The 20,228-nt window shown below is 41.2% G+C and overlaps 1 protein-coding gene across 5 annotated transcripts in view; it reads right to left on the minus strand.

Annotated features, from left to right (window-relative positions):
• The window catches only part of macrod2 (mono-ADP ribosylhydrolase 2), a 597,474-nt gene that overhangs the window by 49,046 nt on the left and 528,200 nt on the right, over nucleotides 1–20,228 (minus strand). For all 5 annotated transcript variants that reach the window (XM_027165903.2, XM_027165902.2, XM_047812438.1 and 2 more), the window contains exon 9: nucleotides 10,566–10,647. In XM_027165903.2, the coding sequence (XP_027021704.1) occupies nucleotides 10,566–10,647 (82 nt within the window). The remainder of the gene's footprint in view (nucleotides 1–10,565; nucleotides 10,648–20,228) is intronic.

Raw genomic sequence — 20,228 nt, forward strand, 5'->3', positions numbered from 1 at the left:
CACACACACACACACAAACACACACACACACACACACACACAAACACACACACACACACACACACACACACACACACACACACACACACACACACACACACACACACACACACACACACACCCCAGCTAAAACTCAAGTTAAATATTCATGTCATATGTTCTAGGTAGACAATGTGCATCAGCGAACACTCTGGATAAAGCCGACAGACTTCTGCTCGAGTCGAACGCATACGAAAAAGTAACGGTGTTTCTTATTCTTTTAACTTTTTTTTCCTTTCACAACAAGGCAGAAAAAATAAACCTTGCATCAAATGAAAATATTTTATTTAATTTATAACCATCAGTGTAGTGGTGATGATTTAGACCTACAGTAGCAGTGAACCAGAGGGACCGGCATGTTTATATATATATATATATATATATATATATATATATATATATATATATATATATATATAAAACCAGTGCAAATATTAATGCTTTCAATCTCTTGAATGTTCTTTTAGCCTGACAGCAGCTGGCACATCTGCATCTGATACTGTTGAGTTAATGAACCGTAACAGAAACACACTGCTCCTTGTGCTTTCCTTAATGGCCAAAATGCAACCACTGGTCATACTGGAAATCACCATACTACAGAAGAAAAAAAAAAGAAAAAAGAAAGATTTATTTTGTATGTTGAAATGAATCTCCTCCTGGCCACTTCATGTAAGACAGATCGCAGCTTCATGTCTCCGTCAAACGTCTCATCCTCTTCTCAGAAAATAAACGGTAGCGCAGATGTATGGCGAAGAAAAAAAAAAAATCAACGGCTAGTTTTCATTAAGTACTAATCCCAGCAAATAGCCTTCTTCACTTCCCTCCATCAGGTTTGTCTCACACACACACACACACACACACACACACACACACACACACACACACACACACACACACACACACACACACACACACACACACACACAAATCTTTAGGGAGCAGATTGCGTTCTGGAACTCTTTCGATTTGCCTGTGTCCAAGTTCATTTTAATCAGTTACACAGCCTCCCAAACCAATCAGCTCCTGCAATCAATCAATTACACCAGTAGTTTGTGATGAAAAACAGAATACTCTTCCAAACGAATTAAAAAGTCTCACTTGACGAAACAAAGACGGCCTCACCTGTTCTAAGGATGCGCATCGCGGTAGACGAGGTGTGACACTCCAGTCTTGTTCACTACTTCTTTCATTTCGATATCTTATTATTTGACGTTATTTTTGTATTAGCAAACAATTTTTTTAAATACTACAAAATTATTGGTATTCAGACAAAGTCAACCTTCCCTAGCTGACAGACGTGAGGGCCACAATCTGAGGGTGAAACTGATGTTTTGCAAAAAAAAAAGCAAAATATCTAAAGTGTCATTTGAGGCTATTATTAAATTAATTAATTAGAAAAGATCGTTTTAACAGGAAATGTATATTAACTATTGATTCAAAGAGTGTTATTTATGTTATGTTTTTTGTTTATGTTTTAAAATGATTAAAAACATCAGCATTATATTTTTAATTGAATGAATTTCCACTCAAAATAAACAAACAAATATTTAAAAAGTCAATAAAAACACATATACGGTAATAAGATGCGCTGGATCAAGTGCTATTCTATTGGCTGCCGAATAATAAAGGTGGAAGCAGACCTGGTACCTTAAAATGTAAAATAATATTAAATAAACAAACAAACAAACAAACAAATAAATACATAATAAAAAAAATCATGATATTTATATATGAGACTCCTATTTGAACTCCATGCAAGTAATTTGTTTAGCTGCATAACGAGACTCTGAATTTGAGAATCTTTCCCCAAGTCAATATTGATTCGACATTTAGTCCTCAATCCCTCGATCAGCTTCTGGAACCGAAAAGTAGGTTTAAAATTCCCACCGCACCAAAGACACGAACGAAACGAAGAAAGCTGGAAAGAAACAAGAAATACAGCGACATATCTGCCATGAATATCTGCCATTAGATCTACAAAGTGCAGTACAAATAAGCCACAGGTCTTTCTGACTCCTTGGTTCCTGCAGGGATGATGATGAGGTGCAAGAATTGGGCTTTTATATATTCCCAGGTTTTATGACAGCCACTGTCTGCAGCACCGGTGGTGCTAAATTGGTCCTATTACAGTATGTTTCTCTCTCTCACAATGCGAGGTGATGTTTCAGATTTTACCATGGTAAAGTACATTTTAAATTCCAACCGCCACGCCCCCTGTTGTGGATATCTAACCGTGGAGAAAACGGCAACTAACGGCAAAAAGGAAAAACTGGCTTACTGCCTAACAAATTAGCACCGTACTGCATTGTAGCCGATATTGTAGCACCGTACTGCATTGTAGCCGATATTGTAGCACCGTACTGCATTGTAGCCGATATTGTAGCACCGTACTGCATTGTAGCCGATATTGTAGCACCGTACTGCATTGTAGCCGATATTGTAGCACCGTACTGCATTCTAGCCGATATTGTAGCACCGTACTGCATTGTAGCCGATATTGTAGGACCGTACTGCATTGTAGCCGATATTGTAGCACCGTACTGCATTCTAGCCAATATAAGTGACATGACGTGCGGCTAAGTACGGTGACTCATACTCAGAAATTGTTCTCTACATTTAACCCAACCAAAGTGCACACACACACACACAGCAGTAAACACACACACACACACGGAGCAGTGGGCAACCATTTATGCTGCAGCGGGTTTGGTGCCTTGCTCGAGACTCGAACCTACAACCTTATAGTTAGGAGTCAAACTCTCTAACCATTAGGCCATATTGTAGCACTGTACTGCATTATATCAGCAAATACAGCTCTTAAAGTAAAAAAATATTATCTTACTGTTAGTACACATCTGAAATACAGTTAGTCGTAATTAAACACGTAACAATCACGACATCGTGCGATTTTTAAAAGTATACGATTTTTTTTATATATATAAGAAACTCAAAAGGAAACTTCATCGCCTACAATTTCTTTGCACATAATGTACGTTCTCTGAGGCATGCAAAATGGCACATGCAGTGACGCTCTATAACAGTCCCGTGGTGTTTCTGATGATGTTAACCTGCCATGTCCCATTCAATATTCACTCTCCGAACAAAGTGACAGCAAGGCGTGCTCAGCTTTCATTTTCACCCCCTTTTTGGCAGTCTACGACCCCCTGTTGTATTTCAACAGACAGCGCGTACACACCCGCTAACAGCTGGCTTTACAAATTACAGCCTTTCTCCAGCACAAACACGAGCTCAGGAAGGCCACTATTAAAGCAAGCGGGTGGTTTCCCTATTATGTGCAAATAAAACGTGGGAATGCCCGGCAAATATAGAAAAGACTGCTGGAGGAGGGAGTGAGTTAGAAGAGCGAGCCAGAGAGAGAGAACTGCATGAATGAACAAGAGCAGTGTTGCGCGTAGACTTCATATCTAATTGCATAGCATGGATAACTTTAGAAAAAGGCAAGACCCAATTTATAGACAGAGTGCACTAAGGCGTATCGACAGCGATCCGTTCCAATTTCAGGGGGGGAAAAAAAAGAACGTGACACATATTGGGTTTCATTTACAATTTTTCATTGCACGGATTCTCGTTTCTCCTTCCCCGAGAAGCCTAGACAATGATTACTTTTACTAGATCCCACAATTTTACCTGAAACACCAATTACTTTAACATCATAAGCCTGCTGAGTTATTTGACAGCCAGTGAGCTCCTTGCATTTTAAACAATTTCTATATTATTTCCAAACGGTTTTGTCTTTTTATGGATCGACTGTGGGTGCATTTAAGTCCCAGTTAAAAACATATCTATTTAACAAGCATTTCGGTTAATGCAATTATATGTATTATGTGTTGTGTATATGCAAGTGTCTGAATGTACTGTATTTGTGAAGCGTAAAGCGACCTTGAGCTATGGAAAGGCGCTATATAAATAAAACTTCTTCTTCTTCTTCTTCGATTCTTACTAAGTTTTACTATTTTTAATATATTGTCTGTGTTTCTGTCTGCTTTCTTGGAACAATCCGCTCGTTATTAATACTTAATCCTGACGTAAACCCTGAAAGGTTCATTAGACCTGTCAGGACTCATCCCGGACTTTTGGCTAAGTGCCTTTGTTTACCTTCCTCGTCACGTGTCTGCCCTGCCTTCGTCTGCTCCTCCCTGTCTCCACACCTGTTCCTAATCGTGTCTCATTGTCTCTTACTGTATATTTAAGTGAGCGCGTTGCCGATGGCAGCGCGGAATCATTAGTTACGTTTACCCTTCGTTATGTTTAGTCCCTGTTAAGTGTCATCATTCATATTTATTAATATGATCATATATCATATTTATTAATATAATATTTACCCCAATCATTTGAAGCTATCCTGCATACGGGTCTGTCTCCTTCCATCCTGGTTGTGCCAATACCACAGTACAGTTCAGTTTCTCAAACCTGATTGGTCAGGTGTTGATTGATTCTCTCTTATGTCAGATATGACTGTGGCTCCAGCTATAATTCAGATCACAGGTTTACATTAAAGCGCGTGTTCTTTGCTGTTAACGACACGCTCATGGTCGACATGCCACAAAATATAACACTAATAATAAACCAATTGGAAAAATATAATTGTTAATAAGATAACGTTTCTAAAAGGAGTCCCCAATGTGGAAGAAACACTGACACTGGAAGCTCCTGTCATAAACGTGTCCTTACGGTAAATGTCACCGTCTGAACAATTATGTGTTTATTAACAATCGGAAGTCATGTCTATCGTCCACCGTACTGTACAAACAAGACCCCGTGTAGTCTGTAGTGGTTACCATAGAAACTATAATGTATTAAAATAAGTGTGTTCATATAAACCTGTGGTCTGCTTTTCGGCCCACATTACTGTCTGAGCTGCTGTTACAGAACATCAATCAACACCTTCTGGGCACACACACAAACAGACACACACACACACACACACACACACACACACACACACACACACACACACACACACACACACAAACAGACACACACACACACACACACACACAAACAGACACACACACACACACACAAACAGACACACACACACACACACACACACACACACACACACACACACACACACACACACACACACACACAGACAGACACACACACACACACACACACACACACACACACACACACAGACAGACACACACACAGACACACACACAAACAGACACACACATACACACACACACACACGCAGACACACACACAAACAGACACACACATACACACAGACACACAAACAGACAGACACACACACACACACGCACACACACACACACAGACAGACACACACACAGACACACACACAAACAGACACACACATACACACACACACACACACAGACACACACACAAACAGACACACACATACACACAGACACACAAACAGACACACAGACACACACAAACAGACACACACATACACACAGACACACACAAACAGACACACAGACACACAAACAGACACACAGACACACACAAACAGTCAGACACAAACAGACAGACACACACACACACACCTACACACACACACACAAACAGACACACACACTAAACTCTCATAGTCTTTTATAACCCTGCTAGTAAACTAAAATAGCATGAATTATGTACAAAAAGACATAATCCATACAGCAAAATTAAGAAACATGTCATAGTGATATCGGGTCACAAAAAACTAGCATTTTCTGAAGCATTTGGATTCCTTAAGGGTTCTTGAGATAATTAAAGGTTCCAGCTTTCGAAAGGGATACATTAAAAGTTATACTAAAGTGTGACTATATCTCTAACTAATATATATATATATATATATATATATATATATATATATATATATATATATATATATATATATATATATAAAACAGATTATAACAGAGATATTTTCTCTCTAAACTTAAATGCTGAGAATTAGAAAAGAAAGAAAAAGAAGATAATGAATTGATCTGAAGGATGATTGTGTAAGACTTTGTTAAACAGACAGAGACAAAACAAGAAGGAGACAGATATAACAGGAGGCTGCGATACGAGGGCTAAAGTGACAGTGACGTTTCTGCCGAACTGAACGTGAATAAGTGAACAGAATATGACAGGCCTTTAAGGCACAGTACAAAAAAAGCAGCAGGTCATTTCTGGCTCTTTGGTTCCTGCAGCGATGATGAAGTGCTGGGACCAGGCTGTTCCATGGCTTTAGATTTTCACACGCTTTTATGATGGGAACACTAGCGGTGCTAAATTGGTCTTCTTCACTGTCTCTGCACAACCTGAGAACTGTGTGTTCTGAGGTCATAATTCACATATCTATATGTTAACCGCATCATTCAATATCACTTTCCTTAGTCAATATGGACTAAAGTTCTAACGAACCTCTGAAGGTGGCACTTACACCGGATAAGTATGCTTCATCTCCGATAATGACCAGGTATTTGTGCCTAGATCGACTTTCCAAACGTCTGACATGACGGCTGTAACGAAGACCCTTATGCCGGATAGGAGGTGTGCGGTCATTAGGTTTGATAAAGAACCCACTAACGTTGGGTGAAAGACCTAGAATTTGTCAGAGCATGAATATGAACGCAGTTTTAAGATCTTCAGCGAGCAGACGGATCTCATTAATCACACAGAGGTCACGATTAACATCGGCGACTCTGCCGCAGCCACCACGTCATCTACACCGAAATGAGCTCTACCCGTTTATAATCTCCCAAACCTTTCACCTTTACCACCTGTCATTTTAATAACAACGCTGCTTGCTTTGCTACCGCACCTGATTCTCCATTTTAATAATGCCCTATACAACCACTGACAAAAGTCCACTGACAAAAACGTTTGCAAAACCACATTATTGGTATCGTTATTATCTGAAATTGAATTGATAGAAATACAGATATGAATAGAAGGCACAGTTTACCGTATGTCTTGCTCTGCAGCAGCTAACTAATGCTCATAATTTGACCAACATTTAACTTTCTTACGTTTTTTTATTTCACTACCGCTACAATTTGATGTATAGTGTGATGTATTGTATTTAAGCCTATAATGCAATACTAGTGTCTATGTTGCTAGTGCATCAGAGGATACAGCTTTTCCAGTTTAAATCTCCACAAGCACTGCTCCTCCCCAGTCCTCAACAGGTTCCCCTCTTGGCTATTTCAGCCCCAGTCCAGCGATTAGCGATTTGCCCATTCTGGCCGATATTAACTAATTACCCAACGTGTGCTTTCAATAATATATTCCGCTCATTTAATCATTACAGGTATCGTACATGACCGAGGCTGCAGTACTGTATTCTAAGGGACGCATGCTTCTGTTTCCCATGTAGGACATCTCGCCACTACCGACGAGAGGGATGTTGTATTTACATTGCGGTATGTGATGGGATGAAGGCGGGGTTATGGGGAGAACCGGATTAGGTGTTAAAGGCCACTAACCCTGTATAATAGGCCCACCTATTATTTGTACCAGCCCACCCTAATAAAATATACTAGAACATATAGAATAGACGGCTTTATTTTGTCACATATACGGTATATAACGGCAAATAGAATTTGGAGTGAGAGTGCAGGGTACATGATAGAGCGCCCCTGGAGCAGTGAGGGTAAAGAGTGACAAACAGGTAGTCTGTATGTGTAAATCTGAAATAAGGCAAAAAGTATCTAACATGACTTGGTTTGAAAAATAATAGTCCAAAAATTAGAAATGCCTTCGGTGTGTGTGACCGTGTAAAAGTGTGTTTTCATACACAAGCTTATTTGGGCTTGCGACGTTCTCATTCTAGCTGGTGTAATCTTTGAGAGTGGTTATGGAGAGAAAAAAAAAAAAAACAGCCACACTATCTCATCTCCCCAAGCTAACTCAAAGAGATGGGCTGAATGTGCAGGAGGTAGCGCAATATAATCAGAGACTCTCCAGTGGCTGCCGTCCTTTAGCAAGGCCTCAGGGAAAGAGTGTGTGTGTGTGTGTGTGTGTGTGTGTGTGTGTGTGTGTGTGTGTGTGTGTGTGTGTGTGTGTGTGTGTGTGTGTGTGTGTCTGTGAACACTGTAGTGAATAATATAGTCCCCCTGGTGCCCCTGTTTGTAGATGTTCTCCATAGAGCCTCATCATCACATAGGCCCTTCTCTAGATGCTGTGACAGGGATGCTAAAGAAAGGCTAACAGGTCTACAAAGCATTCTTTACTAAAATATTATGACTGTTTATTGTCCAGGGAAGCAAAGGGATAGTACTAAAAGGACTAGTCTCCTTTGAGAGCAGTGCCCTTTCCATGGTACGTGACTAGGAGATGGGAAACGGCTTGTGGGAACCGGGTGAAGTTTTCTCTCACAAGGGTCCAAGGAGACTCCATAAAAGAGATAGAACAAGAGTAAGAATAATGCTAAAGACAGACCAAAGAGAGGTCTAGACTCTAAGGATCACATACCACTCGCACACCACCAGAGACATGCCGACTCTGACGATCGAACGAGAACCAGCCCTGTAGAGGTGCGAGAGGCTGTGATTCACTGACAAGGGATGACTCTACCTCAGAGGTCTTTTTCCAGATTTGGATGACTGTAGGTGATGACAGAATCAGAGCTCGTGGTGTAGGAGGAGGTTCAGCCAACACCGAGTCAACGTCAGTGAGCGAATCAAAATAAAATATAACCTGGCAGAGCTTTGACTCATTGACTCACTCACACCTGCTTGTGTCTGAAGGTGTTTCGTGAGATTTTCTTGGAATGAATAGCTTCATTTGGAAATCCCATCAGAGTTTTACAACCACAATAAAGTATTCTGTTGTTCATCTTGGTCATTTTACTGGGCAACCAAATTAATCTATCCGGCATGTAGCGTTAAATATCACATCATAGCAATTCAGTTTAGAAACCTATACAGTATGTCATCCCTTGTTGAATCTTCACACCAGCCTTGTTTATCTTGCTTTAGGTAAAATGAGTGTGCCTCTGGTTGGCATGGGCATGGGCCGGGTCAATTATAGGCAGTGGATGGTGTAGGAGGTGAACCAAACTTGTGTCTTATTACAGTGGACCTGGAGTCCTGTATGGACCTATTTCCTGTGGCCATGCTGTTTGTTATTGTTTTACAAATGTGCTGAGATCACGGACTGAATTAATGTAAACATGGAGTCCAGCTAAAATTCCAAACACAATTATGATTATAGAAAATCATAATATAGAAATCATAATATAGCAATAAGAGCTTTATTGCAGGAGGGGCACGGTGGCTTAGCGGTTAGCACGTAGCCTCACACCTCCAGGGTTGGGGGTTCGATTCCCAGATCCGCCTTGTGTGTGTGGAGTTTGCATGTTCTCCCCGTGCCTCGGGGGTTTCCTCCGGGTACTCCGGTTTCCTCCCCCGGTCCAAAGACATGCATGGTAGGTTGACTGGCATCTCTGGAAACTTGTCCGTAGTGTGTGAGTGTGTGAGTGAATGAGAGTGTGTGTGTGCCCTGCGATGGGTTGGCACTCCGTCCAGGGTGTATCCTGCCCGATGATGTCGTACGTCGTGATCTGGGTGTATCCTGCCCGATGACGCCTGAGATAGGCACAGGCTCCCCGTGACCCGAGAAGTTTACCGCTGGATAAGCGGTAGAAAATGAACGAACGAGCTTTATTGCCATAGTACACTGCTGTATGAATAACCTCGGCTATATAATGAATATATCAGCTTATAAAATAGCACTTGATCCAGCATGTCATAATATTTTTTTATCTTATTTATCTATTTGGACTGCTGAAAGATTACAATAATGGTGGTGGTGGTGGTGTGAGGGGGTGTTTCTGATTGGTGCAAGAGAAAACGAAGCATTCGTACTGTATTTTATATATTACGGTTACAGTAAACCGTCTGACAGCGATGTCTGACTTAATACCGCTCCTCACTCGAGCTGATATATCACACGCACTCAAGTCTGAACAGAACCCAAAGAGAATAATAGAAATATTTTCGTCAGAGACGCCGAGAACGCCGAAGACCGCGGCTGCTACAAAGAGCAGCAAATCTGCTTCTTATTCTAATTTTAGTCCCAAATTAATGACAATGAATTAAAGGACATTTTTAATTTGAGCATCGATTTATTACCAAAGTCATGTCTTGTACAGTAGGACTCTGCCTATTAAACATTAAATTAACTACCGCTCCATCATATTTCCACATCAGCCAAGAACCAAGACTAGCTTTGGTTCATATGAGCTTGTTTAAAATGCTGTGATCATTTTACTGTGATTCAACCCTTTTTTTTTCTTTCTTTCTCTCCCTTAAGAATTTTCTTGACTTGTGTTATTGAAGGCATGAATAAAGCCTGACATGTGTGCGCATGAATGATGTGTGCATGAGCTCTTAAGCTTTTTATATTTCACCGGCTTTATCTGTACTCAAAGAGCATGTTAACCACCTTTCAAAGCGAGGTTGACATCTGTGTTAATGTAAATTAGCAGGTTCAATCTGCGTTGGAATTGCAAAATGGCAAATAAAGCAAAGTGAGAACCAAAAATGATTAAATACCTGGAGGGAAGTAGTCTGACATCTTCCTGTCGTAAATCCCATAGTCGTTTTCCAAGAAGACGCAAAATACGATGCGGTCGATCTGTAGGGATTGAAAGAATACACGTGAATATATTCAGTTTGAATTCATATGTCAGACATTTTTATTCACGGTGAAGCAAAGGGAAAAACAAAACAAGATATATCGTTACATAAGAGGACAAAGGAGATATCGTATAAGGATACCAGTCAATCTACCTCTATACTGTTGTGTGAAATCTATAAATACCAACATATGCTCTGGGTTGTTGATCGGAGGATCGGGGTTCAAGGCCCAGCGCAGCCAAGCTGCCACTGCTGGGCCCTTGAACAAGGCCATCAACCCTCCCTGCTCCAGGGGCGCTGTATCATAGCTGCCCCTGCACTCTGACCCCAACCTCCTTAATTGGGCTATGTGAAGAAAAGAATTCCACTGTGCTGTAATGTATATGTGGCGATAATAAAGGCTTCTGTGCCTCCCGTTTTATATGATTTATAATATTGATTCATAATAAATATATCTCTACGTAGTCAAAAGTACTCTGTGTGCCACTGTGATTATTATGCCACTAATTGCAATGACTGCTGTGTTAATTGCATTGCTAATTATCAGCTTTCAAGCTGTTTAGCGGTTACTTTGATACCTCGACAATAATATACTGTATACTTGTGATACGGACGCCACCGGGATTCGATGACTCCGGGTCGAATCAGACCGCTGAACACTTTCCACTTGAAAACCTCTTAACGACAACTGTGAAAAGTGTGAATCTTAAATGCAGTGAGCAAAATGTTTATTATAAAACGGATCAGACAAAGGAGAAAAGGGAAAAAATACTGTTGAATTACTTTGTCCAGTGTTCTTTTCACATAATTTATTAAAGGCGGGGTCACCGGTGTTTGAAAGCCAAAACAAACACGCCCCTAACCCAAATGGGTCCCACCCCTTTATAGATAGCTCCGCCCACACATACATACATAACCCAGGCGACTAATGGAAAAAAATGTGTCTTTATCATAGCTGAAGGGAAGAACAATACGGTTGTAGACAAACAAACAAAGCGCCTCGGCGTCTTAAGTAAAGTCGGCCACATGTTCACAGATTGTAGTGTCCCGAGTCAATAACTACTGAGCTAAACGCTGCTACTACACAAAACACGGTTGTAGCTGCCTCTCTACATTACTACGATAGAAAAGAGGTGTTATTTGTGTAGTAACAGCGTTTAGCTCAGGAGTTATTGACTCGGGAAACTCCAACCTGTGAATATGTGGCCAACTTCCTGCTCCTTCAGTTCTCTCCAGCGCTGGAAAGCTGATCCTATATTAACACGTCCTACTTCTTGCCTTATCGTGAGCCTTTCTTCTCTTCCTTTCTTTGTTTTTATCCTCCATGTCAATGTTACAACCACTTTATGCTAATGTCACACATGCGCACTGAACACTCTGTCCGCCACATATTCACAAGCCCCGCCCCTTTCTTCTCATTGGCTACACATTAGTTTTGTTTTTCGTTTTGTTTGTCGTCCCGACTCGGTTTTCTGAAGCATTTCTCAAACAACGGAGACCCCACCTTTAATTCTATAAAACTGTTTTGTAGAATTTTAACAAAGCAGCTAAAGAAATTTTGATATTTTCCTTTGGGCATTTGGTTTAGTGAAGCAGTAATTAAATGGAAAAGTTGAATGATTAAAGTTAATAAAAGGATAATAAAGGAGCTAATGAGATCACATCTGAACACATACAGTATGAACCCATGACCAGTGTTGTGAGGTAGCTACCATGCCATCCAGCGCCAACATTAGAATACAGATATTACTAACATACTAAGACTTAATACTGTATATTTCTCCCAAATACAGCCGAACCTCACAGGACCAGCATGAAAACCGTGAGAGGGAGAAATTCTTGCCTGTTCACTCCTCACCCGAATGCCATTACTTATTTTTCTCGCACACTCCACTGATGTAGGTGTCTCACACTCTCCTGCTGTGCAGGAAATGGACCACAAACTGAGACAACCGATAATCATCCTGCTGCATATTGCAATATTCCCAAACACTCTTATGACTAATGACCGTCTTTACTGTGTCAGCAGTGGGAAGAAAGAGAGAAAGACAGAGACCCCGACTGAGACTTTATGGCTCTCAGGAGTAATGCACCACATGAGGATTCAATACAAAGAAACAGTCTCTTGCTTGGGCATCTAGACAGACAGCTGTCCATTAATAGTTTATGGTCTTAACATTTCCTCCAAAAGGGCAGACTTCAATTGAGACGCCTAACATTGTTTAGTTTTGAGGGAGAAAAATGTCTCCTGCGGGGGTAGTTTGGTGTCCATAAAGGGCCTCTTTCTCTTTATATTCCCGAGACCCTTGACCCTGAACGAGAATGAGAGACAGCTCTAGGACAGCTTTGAAGTCCAGCGGATTGTCCAAGGAATCACGGCTCGAATCTTTGGACTCTAATTTTATTTATTTATCCACCGATTTAACACCGTCTGTTTTTCGGTGCTCCGACTCCTACTGACTTTCGGTGGTATAGGCTTCACATGAGAACAAAAAAAAAACCCTTTAAATTCAATAGGAACCTGTCGAAGAGTCTAGTGTGACTCGAAAACACGACGTACGACATTTACGGTGGAGTTGAGTGATGAACTGAGTGAGGGGGAAGAAACCGTGTGTCTCGGTGCTTGTTGAAATGACATGCTCTCTCTTTCACACGGCATTGTCTCTCATGTTCACTGCATTGCCGTATACTCACATACCTCTTTCTGTGTGTGTGTGTGTGTGTGTGTGTGTGTGTGTGTGTGTGTATAATTCATGGCATGTTGCACTTGATTTCAATAAAGATGCTTACTGATATTGCTCTGTACGCTCGGGTCAGACGGTTGGCAGTCTCATCTGCTTTGACTGCCATTATTAATTATAAATGATTTCCAGATCATTTTATCTGTCATTTTATTTTGCCTTCCTGTTAGCAAAACAATACCAGGTGTTGGATATCGGGTGCGTCTGAGAATATATTTACGAATAGAAGCAAATGAGCACGGATACAAACCGTTACCGCCATTTGTAATATGCTCAATGTTGTGATCTGTGTAGCTATGATTATTTTAAAAAGAACCGAACTCTCTGCCCAGTGAGTAAAAAGCCAAAAAAAAACAACAACATGAACACCATTCAGACACGCTTGTTGCCCACTCACACCACCTTGCTTTCTTTTATCAGGCACAGAGAGCAAGAAGAGTGCAGAGGATGCTGATCAGGGAGGTCAGTCACACCTTCTAGATAAAAATAAGTGACGGTGGAACATCTGTGCCTCAGGCAGTGGGAGGAAAAAGAAGGATCTTCCTCTCTGCCCTATTGACCTCAGAGTCCATATGTCCAGGAGTGGGATGAGAAGGAATCCTGAGTGGAACATGAACGATTAAAAAAGCACAGAGAGATACCGTGCAAAAGACAGGACCTCGGTCTGTTACCCGTTGCCCACCAACAAGTAATCGAAATTTTCTGTTCATGAAACGAGTAGCACAAAATTTTACAATATCCGTAGAATAACAACAGGATTCAGAACTTCCTCACCTTAGAAATCTGAAGCGCTATTAAAGTACAATCCAGTATTACTCTGCCTTTTGAATGCTATTTATCAGTAATAAAAAAGAACACAGTATCTGTCTTTTTACCCAGGATCTCAGGACTGTTCTGTGGCACAATAAGTAAGCCTTGAGAACTGACACAGAAGACTAGGCAGACAGAAATAACCTCTTTATTTGTGATGAGAGAACTCGAAGCTGAGATAGAGAATCAAGTCCACATTAGCACTTGTTTTTTCATACATTTGAGTTGCTGCTTTTAGTGCAAGCATGACATGGTAGTGCTGAAGCACACTGGAAAGGAAATCATGATTACCAAAATAAAAAAATAAAAAAATACAAATGTATGGCGGTGAAAGAGGCCTGAATGTGTCTGAACGCTCGATCGATGGTTAGATGGACGGCTTTATTCATACCAGAGGGAAATTCCCCCATTGCTGCAGTTGCTATTACTTGCAGCATAAAGAGGTACAGGGCTCTCAAGTTTTGAGGACAGGCAAGCGTGACATCTCCAACCCTCACAGTTCGATGTCCTGACCACAGGACAACGTCCCGTCCAGAGACAAGCTGTTTCGTGTTAAGGGTTTTGTTCAAACCGACCATCGAAAATACCCTCTCGAATTAATATGTTTGATTATTTCCTTGGTTGTTGCGTTAAATCTTACCCAGATAGTGCTATTTTCTGATTGGCTATTGTGTAGCCTCTTTTTTTGATTGGCTGTTAAGTGTCAGGCTGGACCAAGAACTCCAGGTTCTTGATTCCTGCCCGGTTCCATAGAGACAGTGTAACCAATGTATAGTAAACAATGTGGAAAAAGAAAATTGAGTAAAGTAGCAGTGTTAATGGATATGAATATTGGATGGTGGTTGTTCAAATATTCCAACTTCTGTCCAATAAACTAAAACAGACTTTGTGCAAAATAGTGTCCCAGCACAGTGACGAGCTATTGTACAGTTCATATACATCTTGCTGCAAACAGGTCCCTCATAATGAGACAGGTTGTGGTCCTCCTCTTCCTGTAGTCCACTACCATTTCCCTGATCTGGGCCACAATGCGGAGCTGACAGATCTTCCTGTACCTTCCGGTCCTTTTCATTTTCCTGTCCATACCTGAAGCAACTGGCCACCACAGAGTCGTCAGAAAATTTCTAATGGTGACAGAGATCCTGTTCTGAAAGACTGCTATGTAGAGGATGAAGGAGAAGGCAAGAGCATGGTTCTCTGTAGTGCTTCAGTGCTTCTCAGCAGGGATTCGGACAAGACAGCCACTCAAACTGGTAGAAAGTGACCCAGGAGGACAGGTAAATACCACCTAAATACTTCTTATCTTTTTTTCTTTCCAGGAGAGGTGTTAAATCAAAGAAAGTTATTATCACTGTGGTGGTGGTGGTGGTGGTGGTGGTGGTGCAGATCCACGTGGCTGGTAGGCCAATAGGATATTATCACACCATTTTAATCTACATCTCGTTTTCATTTAAAGAACCGCAACAGGAACCAAACTGTGGAACCATGTCCATGTAACCATGCATGCGACAATTAGACCAATCAAAACAAAAGATACAGTGTTCAGAATTTCTTCTTGGAAGCTCACTTACACTGTAGTGCCTGAAACTCATACCATCTTGGCTTTCTTCCTTTTAAAGGCTTTGTTTGCAAAGCCGTCTTGTTCAGTACGCCTGTACGTACGTTCAATAGGCAACAAACAGAAAAGAAGATAGATGTAAAGTCCTTTCTGGACTGCACATCACCCAGCAGTTCACAAAACGTCCTTTAGATGTTCACCAACTACAAAGCTGTAGTTACTCAAGGGTATAATCTGCTAATTAAGATGACTATTCAAATGGATACCCTAGTTAGAAGGAGGTTTAATTAAATGCTTTGCTCTAATTAATTTACAATGCACCACTTGTACCAGCTGACAGTTAACATATATTTGACAAGGGTGCATTAGTGAACAGTTCCAACTTTGCTGGCATGAATAAAATCAGTACCGGTTTTAATCAATTCTTTTAAAAATGTTGCATTCACGAAGTCAAAATGTGCTTCTAATATCAACAGAATTTCACGACCCTACCTCAAGGAATAACGTAAGACTATCTGCCCGAACCCACCCTTAATTTAGCATTCAGTGTAGTTATAAAACACTAATGAGTGTCAGTAGAAAGTTTGGTATTTTTGTCTGACTACTTTGTACTACAACGTTTGTCAGACACTTACACAAAGCACCGTTCTCGACGGGCTCAGCAGAGGCAGCTTGGCAGTGCAGGGATCTGAAAACACAACCTTGTGATCAGTAATCCGATGCCTGTACAACGGAGCTTCCACTGCCCTGTTTGACTCCAATGAGTTCAGAACAGCAGAAATTCAAGGACAGGTGAGAAATCCTGAGCCGTCACACACTACGAATGAGAAATCAGAAACGTTATTAACCCGGGTCATCCCAGAAGCACACGTGTGAATGTTAAACATGTAACAAACAGCTCGGCCTGAAATATCCCTCCGGCAACAGCCAGAAATCCATCTCACCTGCGTGGCCCTCATCAGTACAAACCCCTGCTCTTCAGAGAATGAACTGAAAAGAAATGAGTCGGGGGGAAAAACGAGAAAAGTTCTGTAGTTGTAATCTGCTGGTGATATGCCGTAAGAGCATACGGACATTTAAATAAATAAATATATAGATAACGGATGTGTGTCTGCTTTCGCTTTCAGAACAAAGCGACGCGAGTCTAAATCAACACGATACTTTTGGTAGAGGATCGATACGTCGTGGCTTACGTACATGCACAACACTGGACATATAAGCAGAATTCTCAATCTCGTTGTCCTTTTCTATCGAAAAAATACAAGAATAAACACTGTATAAATTTGTTTTTAGTTCATCTGCACCTTTGTTTGTTGAACAGAGGCACAAAAAAAAAAAAAAAAAAAGACTTTTCTTTCTGATATACTTTTTTGGATGCTGTTATAGGATCAAATGTCTATGAATTCAAACAAGTATTATTAGAATCACTATTTTGTAAGCTAAAAATATAAATGGCTAACAAGTGTCAAACTAGCAGTCAAGCTAGCTCACACGAGACGACGTGCGTTACAACCGTCCCTGTACACATGGAGAGACTGTATTAAAATCAATTTTGCAGCCTGTACATATTTCATAAAACCACTTAAACACATTGTTTCAGCAGTTGACAGATTGAAGTTTATAACATAACAAATTGGTTATTCCAGTAAAAATGGTTTTTGATGTATTGCTAAAAATTGCAAAAAAGTGTTACAACTGTCCCTGATCTCCTCTATACAGTGATCCCTCGTTTATCGCGGTTAATGGGGACCGGAACCCTTCGTGATGGGTGAAAATCCGCAAAGTAGGATCGGCCCTAAGTTCGACCTTTTCACTGATGGTCACTCATCATCTTCCTCTTCATCTTGGGCTCATTAGAGGAATCTTTCGCAGGGGCACGGCGCTTAGGAGGCATTGTAAGGGCTTAACGAAATGTTAATTTCGAACACAATAAGCGAGACACAGTTGACAGCGTGAACGAGAGTGGCGAGATACAACAAGGGAAGAAGCTGGGAGAGGACGCGATGATGCGCAGCCAATCAGCTCAGATCTCGCGCCGGGAACCAATCACGTGCCTTGTCTGAGCGCCCGTGGGTATGTACGAAGCCTCTGAGAGAGTTTCTCTCTTCGTCTGGCATCCTTTTTATTTTTATATTTCGATGAATATTTTTGAAAAATCAGCGATGCACCGAGGCCGCGAAACTTGAACCGCGAAACTTGAACCGCGAAGTGACAAGGGATTACTGTATTACTAAAATAATTTAATAATGCGATTTTATTTGGTTACGGCTTTCAGTACAAATGATCATGCTACAAAGAGGTTAAAGCGTTGCTCTCGTTCAGTTAATAGCTGTACTGCATAACGATTAAAGAACCCTAGAAATCAAATGGCCCAAAAAGCCCAGGCCTAGAGGCTGCACTGAGTGGGAGCTCACGTGTAGAGGATTAAAGAAAGCGTGATTTTGAATCAGTGATCTGCACATGCCACTCAGTCTTGAGTGAAGAGTCATCGCTGGAGAGCACGGACTGGGAGATCAGCTGTTTCAGCGCTGGCAGGAGGACAAGAGCGATAAAGTACAGAGGAACCCGCCTGTGCTCCAAATACTTCTCTTTTGGTTTATCTCATCAGACCAGAAGATGGAACCTGATCTGCAGAGAGCATACTATAGTACTTTGTATTAAAGAAACACGGCGTGACGTCCCGAGAAATGGACTGTGAAGGTAATGGAGGGTATTCTATATTTGTAGTAGATGTCTTGTGTAATCAGTGAATGTTTTGTGTAATATTTTACTGATCTTAAGTGTAACTCTGATCTTAAACCTTTAAGGATTCCACCATGTGACAAACCAAAAAAAAAAACAAAACCTTCAGAGCTTCTTGATCGAACTTTTCCCTCCTGTTTGTGTAACTCAGAAAAGACACACAACAGCTGATTTCCATCTTTTGTATGCAAGTAAAGTGCATAAAATCTTTGATGTGTATTTTCACACAGCATTACTGAGGTACTGTGCTCGACTCCTAACCCTAAGGTTGTGGGTTCGAGTTCGGGGCTGGCAATACCACGACTGAGGTGCCCTTGAGCAAGGCAACCCCCCCAACGGGGCTGGCAATACCATGACTGAGGTGCCCACCGAAACCCCCCAACTGCTCCCTGGGCGCCGCAGCATAAATGGCTGCCCACTGCTCCGGGTGTGTGTTCACGGTGTGTGTGAGTGTGTGTGTGTGCACTTTGGATGGGTTACAAATCTGAGTATGGGTCACCGCACTTAGCCGTATGTCACGTCATTTCACGCCATTTTTAGTTTATTGACAACAGATATTTCCTGTTATCACTTACATATTAATCCACCAAGCTGCCAATGCTGGGCCCCTGAGCAAGGCCCTTAACCTTCAATTGCTCAGTTGTATCAAAATTGAGATTAAACGCAAGCCTCTCTGGATAAGGGCATCTGCCATATGATATAAATATAAATATTAAATGTGAATTGTTGTTTCCTCACAAGCCTGAATCTGAATATATAAACTCTGTCTTATTACTTAAAACTTCACAATATCGATGATAAATCCTGCATCCGCTCCTATTACACTATTACGCAATAGTGTGAGAGCATCAATGTCTACCTTGCAGTATAAATATTATCAGAGCTGGGTTTTTTGTGGGAAACTGAATCGAGATTTTCTGTCCTAACAGAATCGATGCTATAACTGAAATTATGAAAATATTTCGTTGGACGAGATGATTTTACCAACAGACCAATTATTGTGCATGTGGAATCGTGATATGTGAAGTAAAAAATTCTGGAGTAATCAGTGGAAGTCATTTTTGCTTGATTTTAATTGAACCGCCGCTTTCTCGGAGTATTTGCTGTAAAACAGTGGCGGCTCTCGGTGTCGGCACACCTGGACGAGAGGCTTTCGCAATAACGCCGTCCTCCCCTCGTTTTGATACTGTTGACTATTATTCCACCGGAGCAAAGTGCCAGGAGCTGAAACGATGTGCAGGTGCGCTGATTTTCTGCTGGCTGGACTTTAGGTGATCTGTCAGTGGCGAGCACTTGTGCCCGTAATTATGTGGTGATGGTGCCAGTGGGAAACATGCACACGCTAGCTTCCTGCAGTAGTGTGTGCTACCTGTGCCAGTTCCATTCAGTCTGAAGTGATGTGATTATGTGACCGGAATCAGGGAAGAGTGTGATAAAATAATATGCAATACATATAGAGAATATAGAGTGAATATGAGTTATAGACCTGACAGATATTGCTTGTGAAAGGTCAGTTTCGAAATGTGCTGAGGTTCTACAGTGCGATATGTAATCAGTAACGTGAACGGACGTACATAGCAGTAATTTCGATCAATTTCACAAACGGAAACGTGGCAATTTTTACACTACAAACTGATTGCTTTGACCTTCATCGTCAGCACTTACTGCGGTGAGCATAGACGCACTCGATCATTAGCAGGTCACGTGACCGTATCATGGATGTAGGCT

This window comes from Tachysurus fulvidraco, chromosome 4 (assembly GCF_022655615.1).
Source record: "Tachysurus fulvidraco isolate hzauxx_2018 chromosome 4, HZAU_PFXX_2.0, whole genome shotgun sequence".
NCBI lineage: Eukaryota > Metazoa > Chordata > Actinopteri > Siluriformes > Bagridae > Tachysurus > Tachysurus fulvidraco.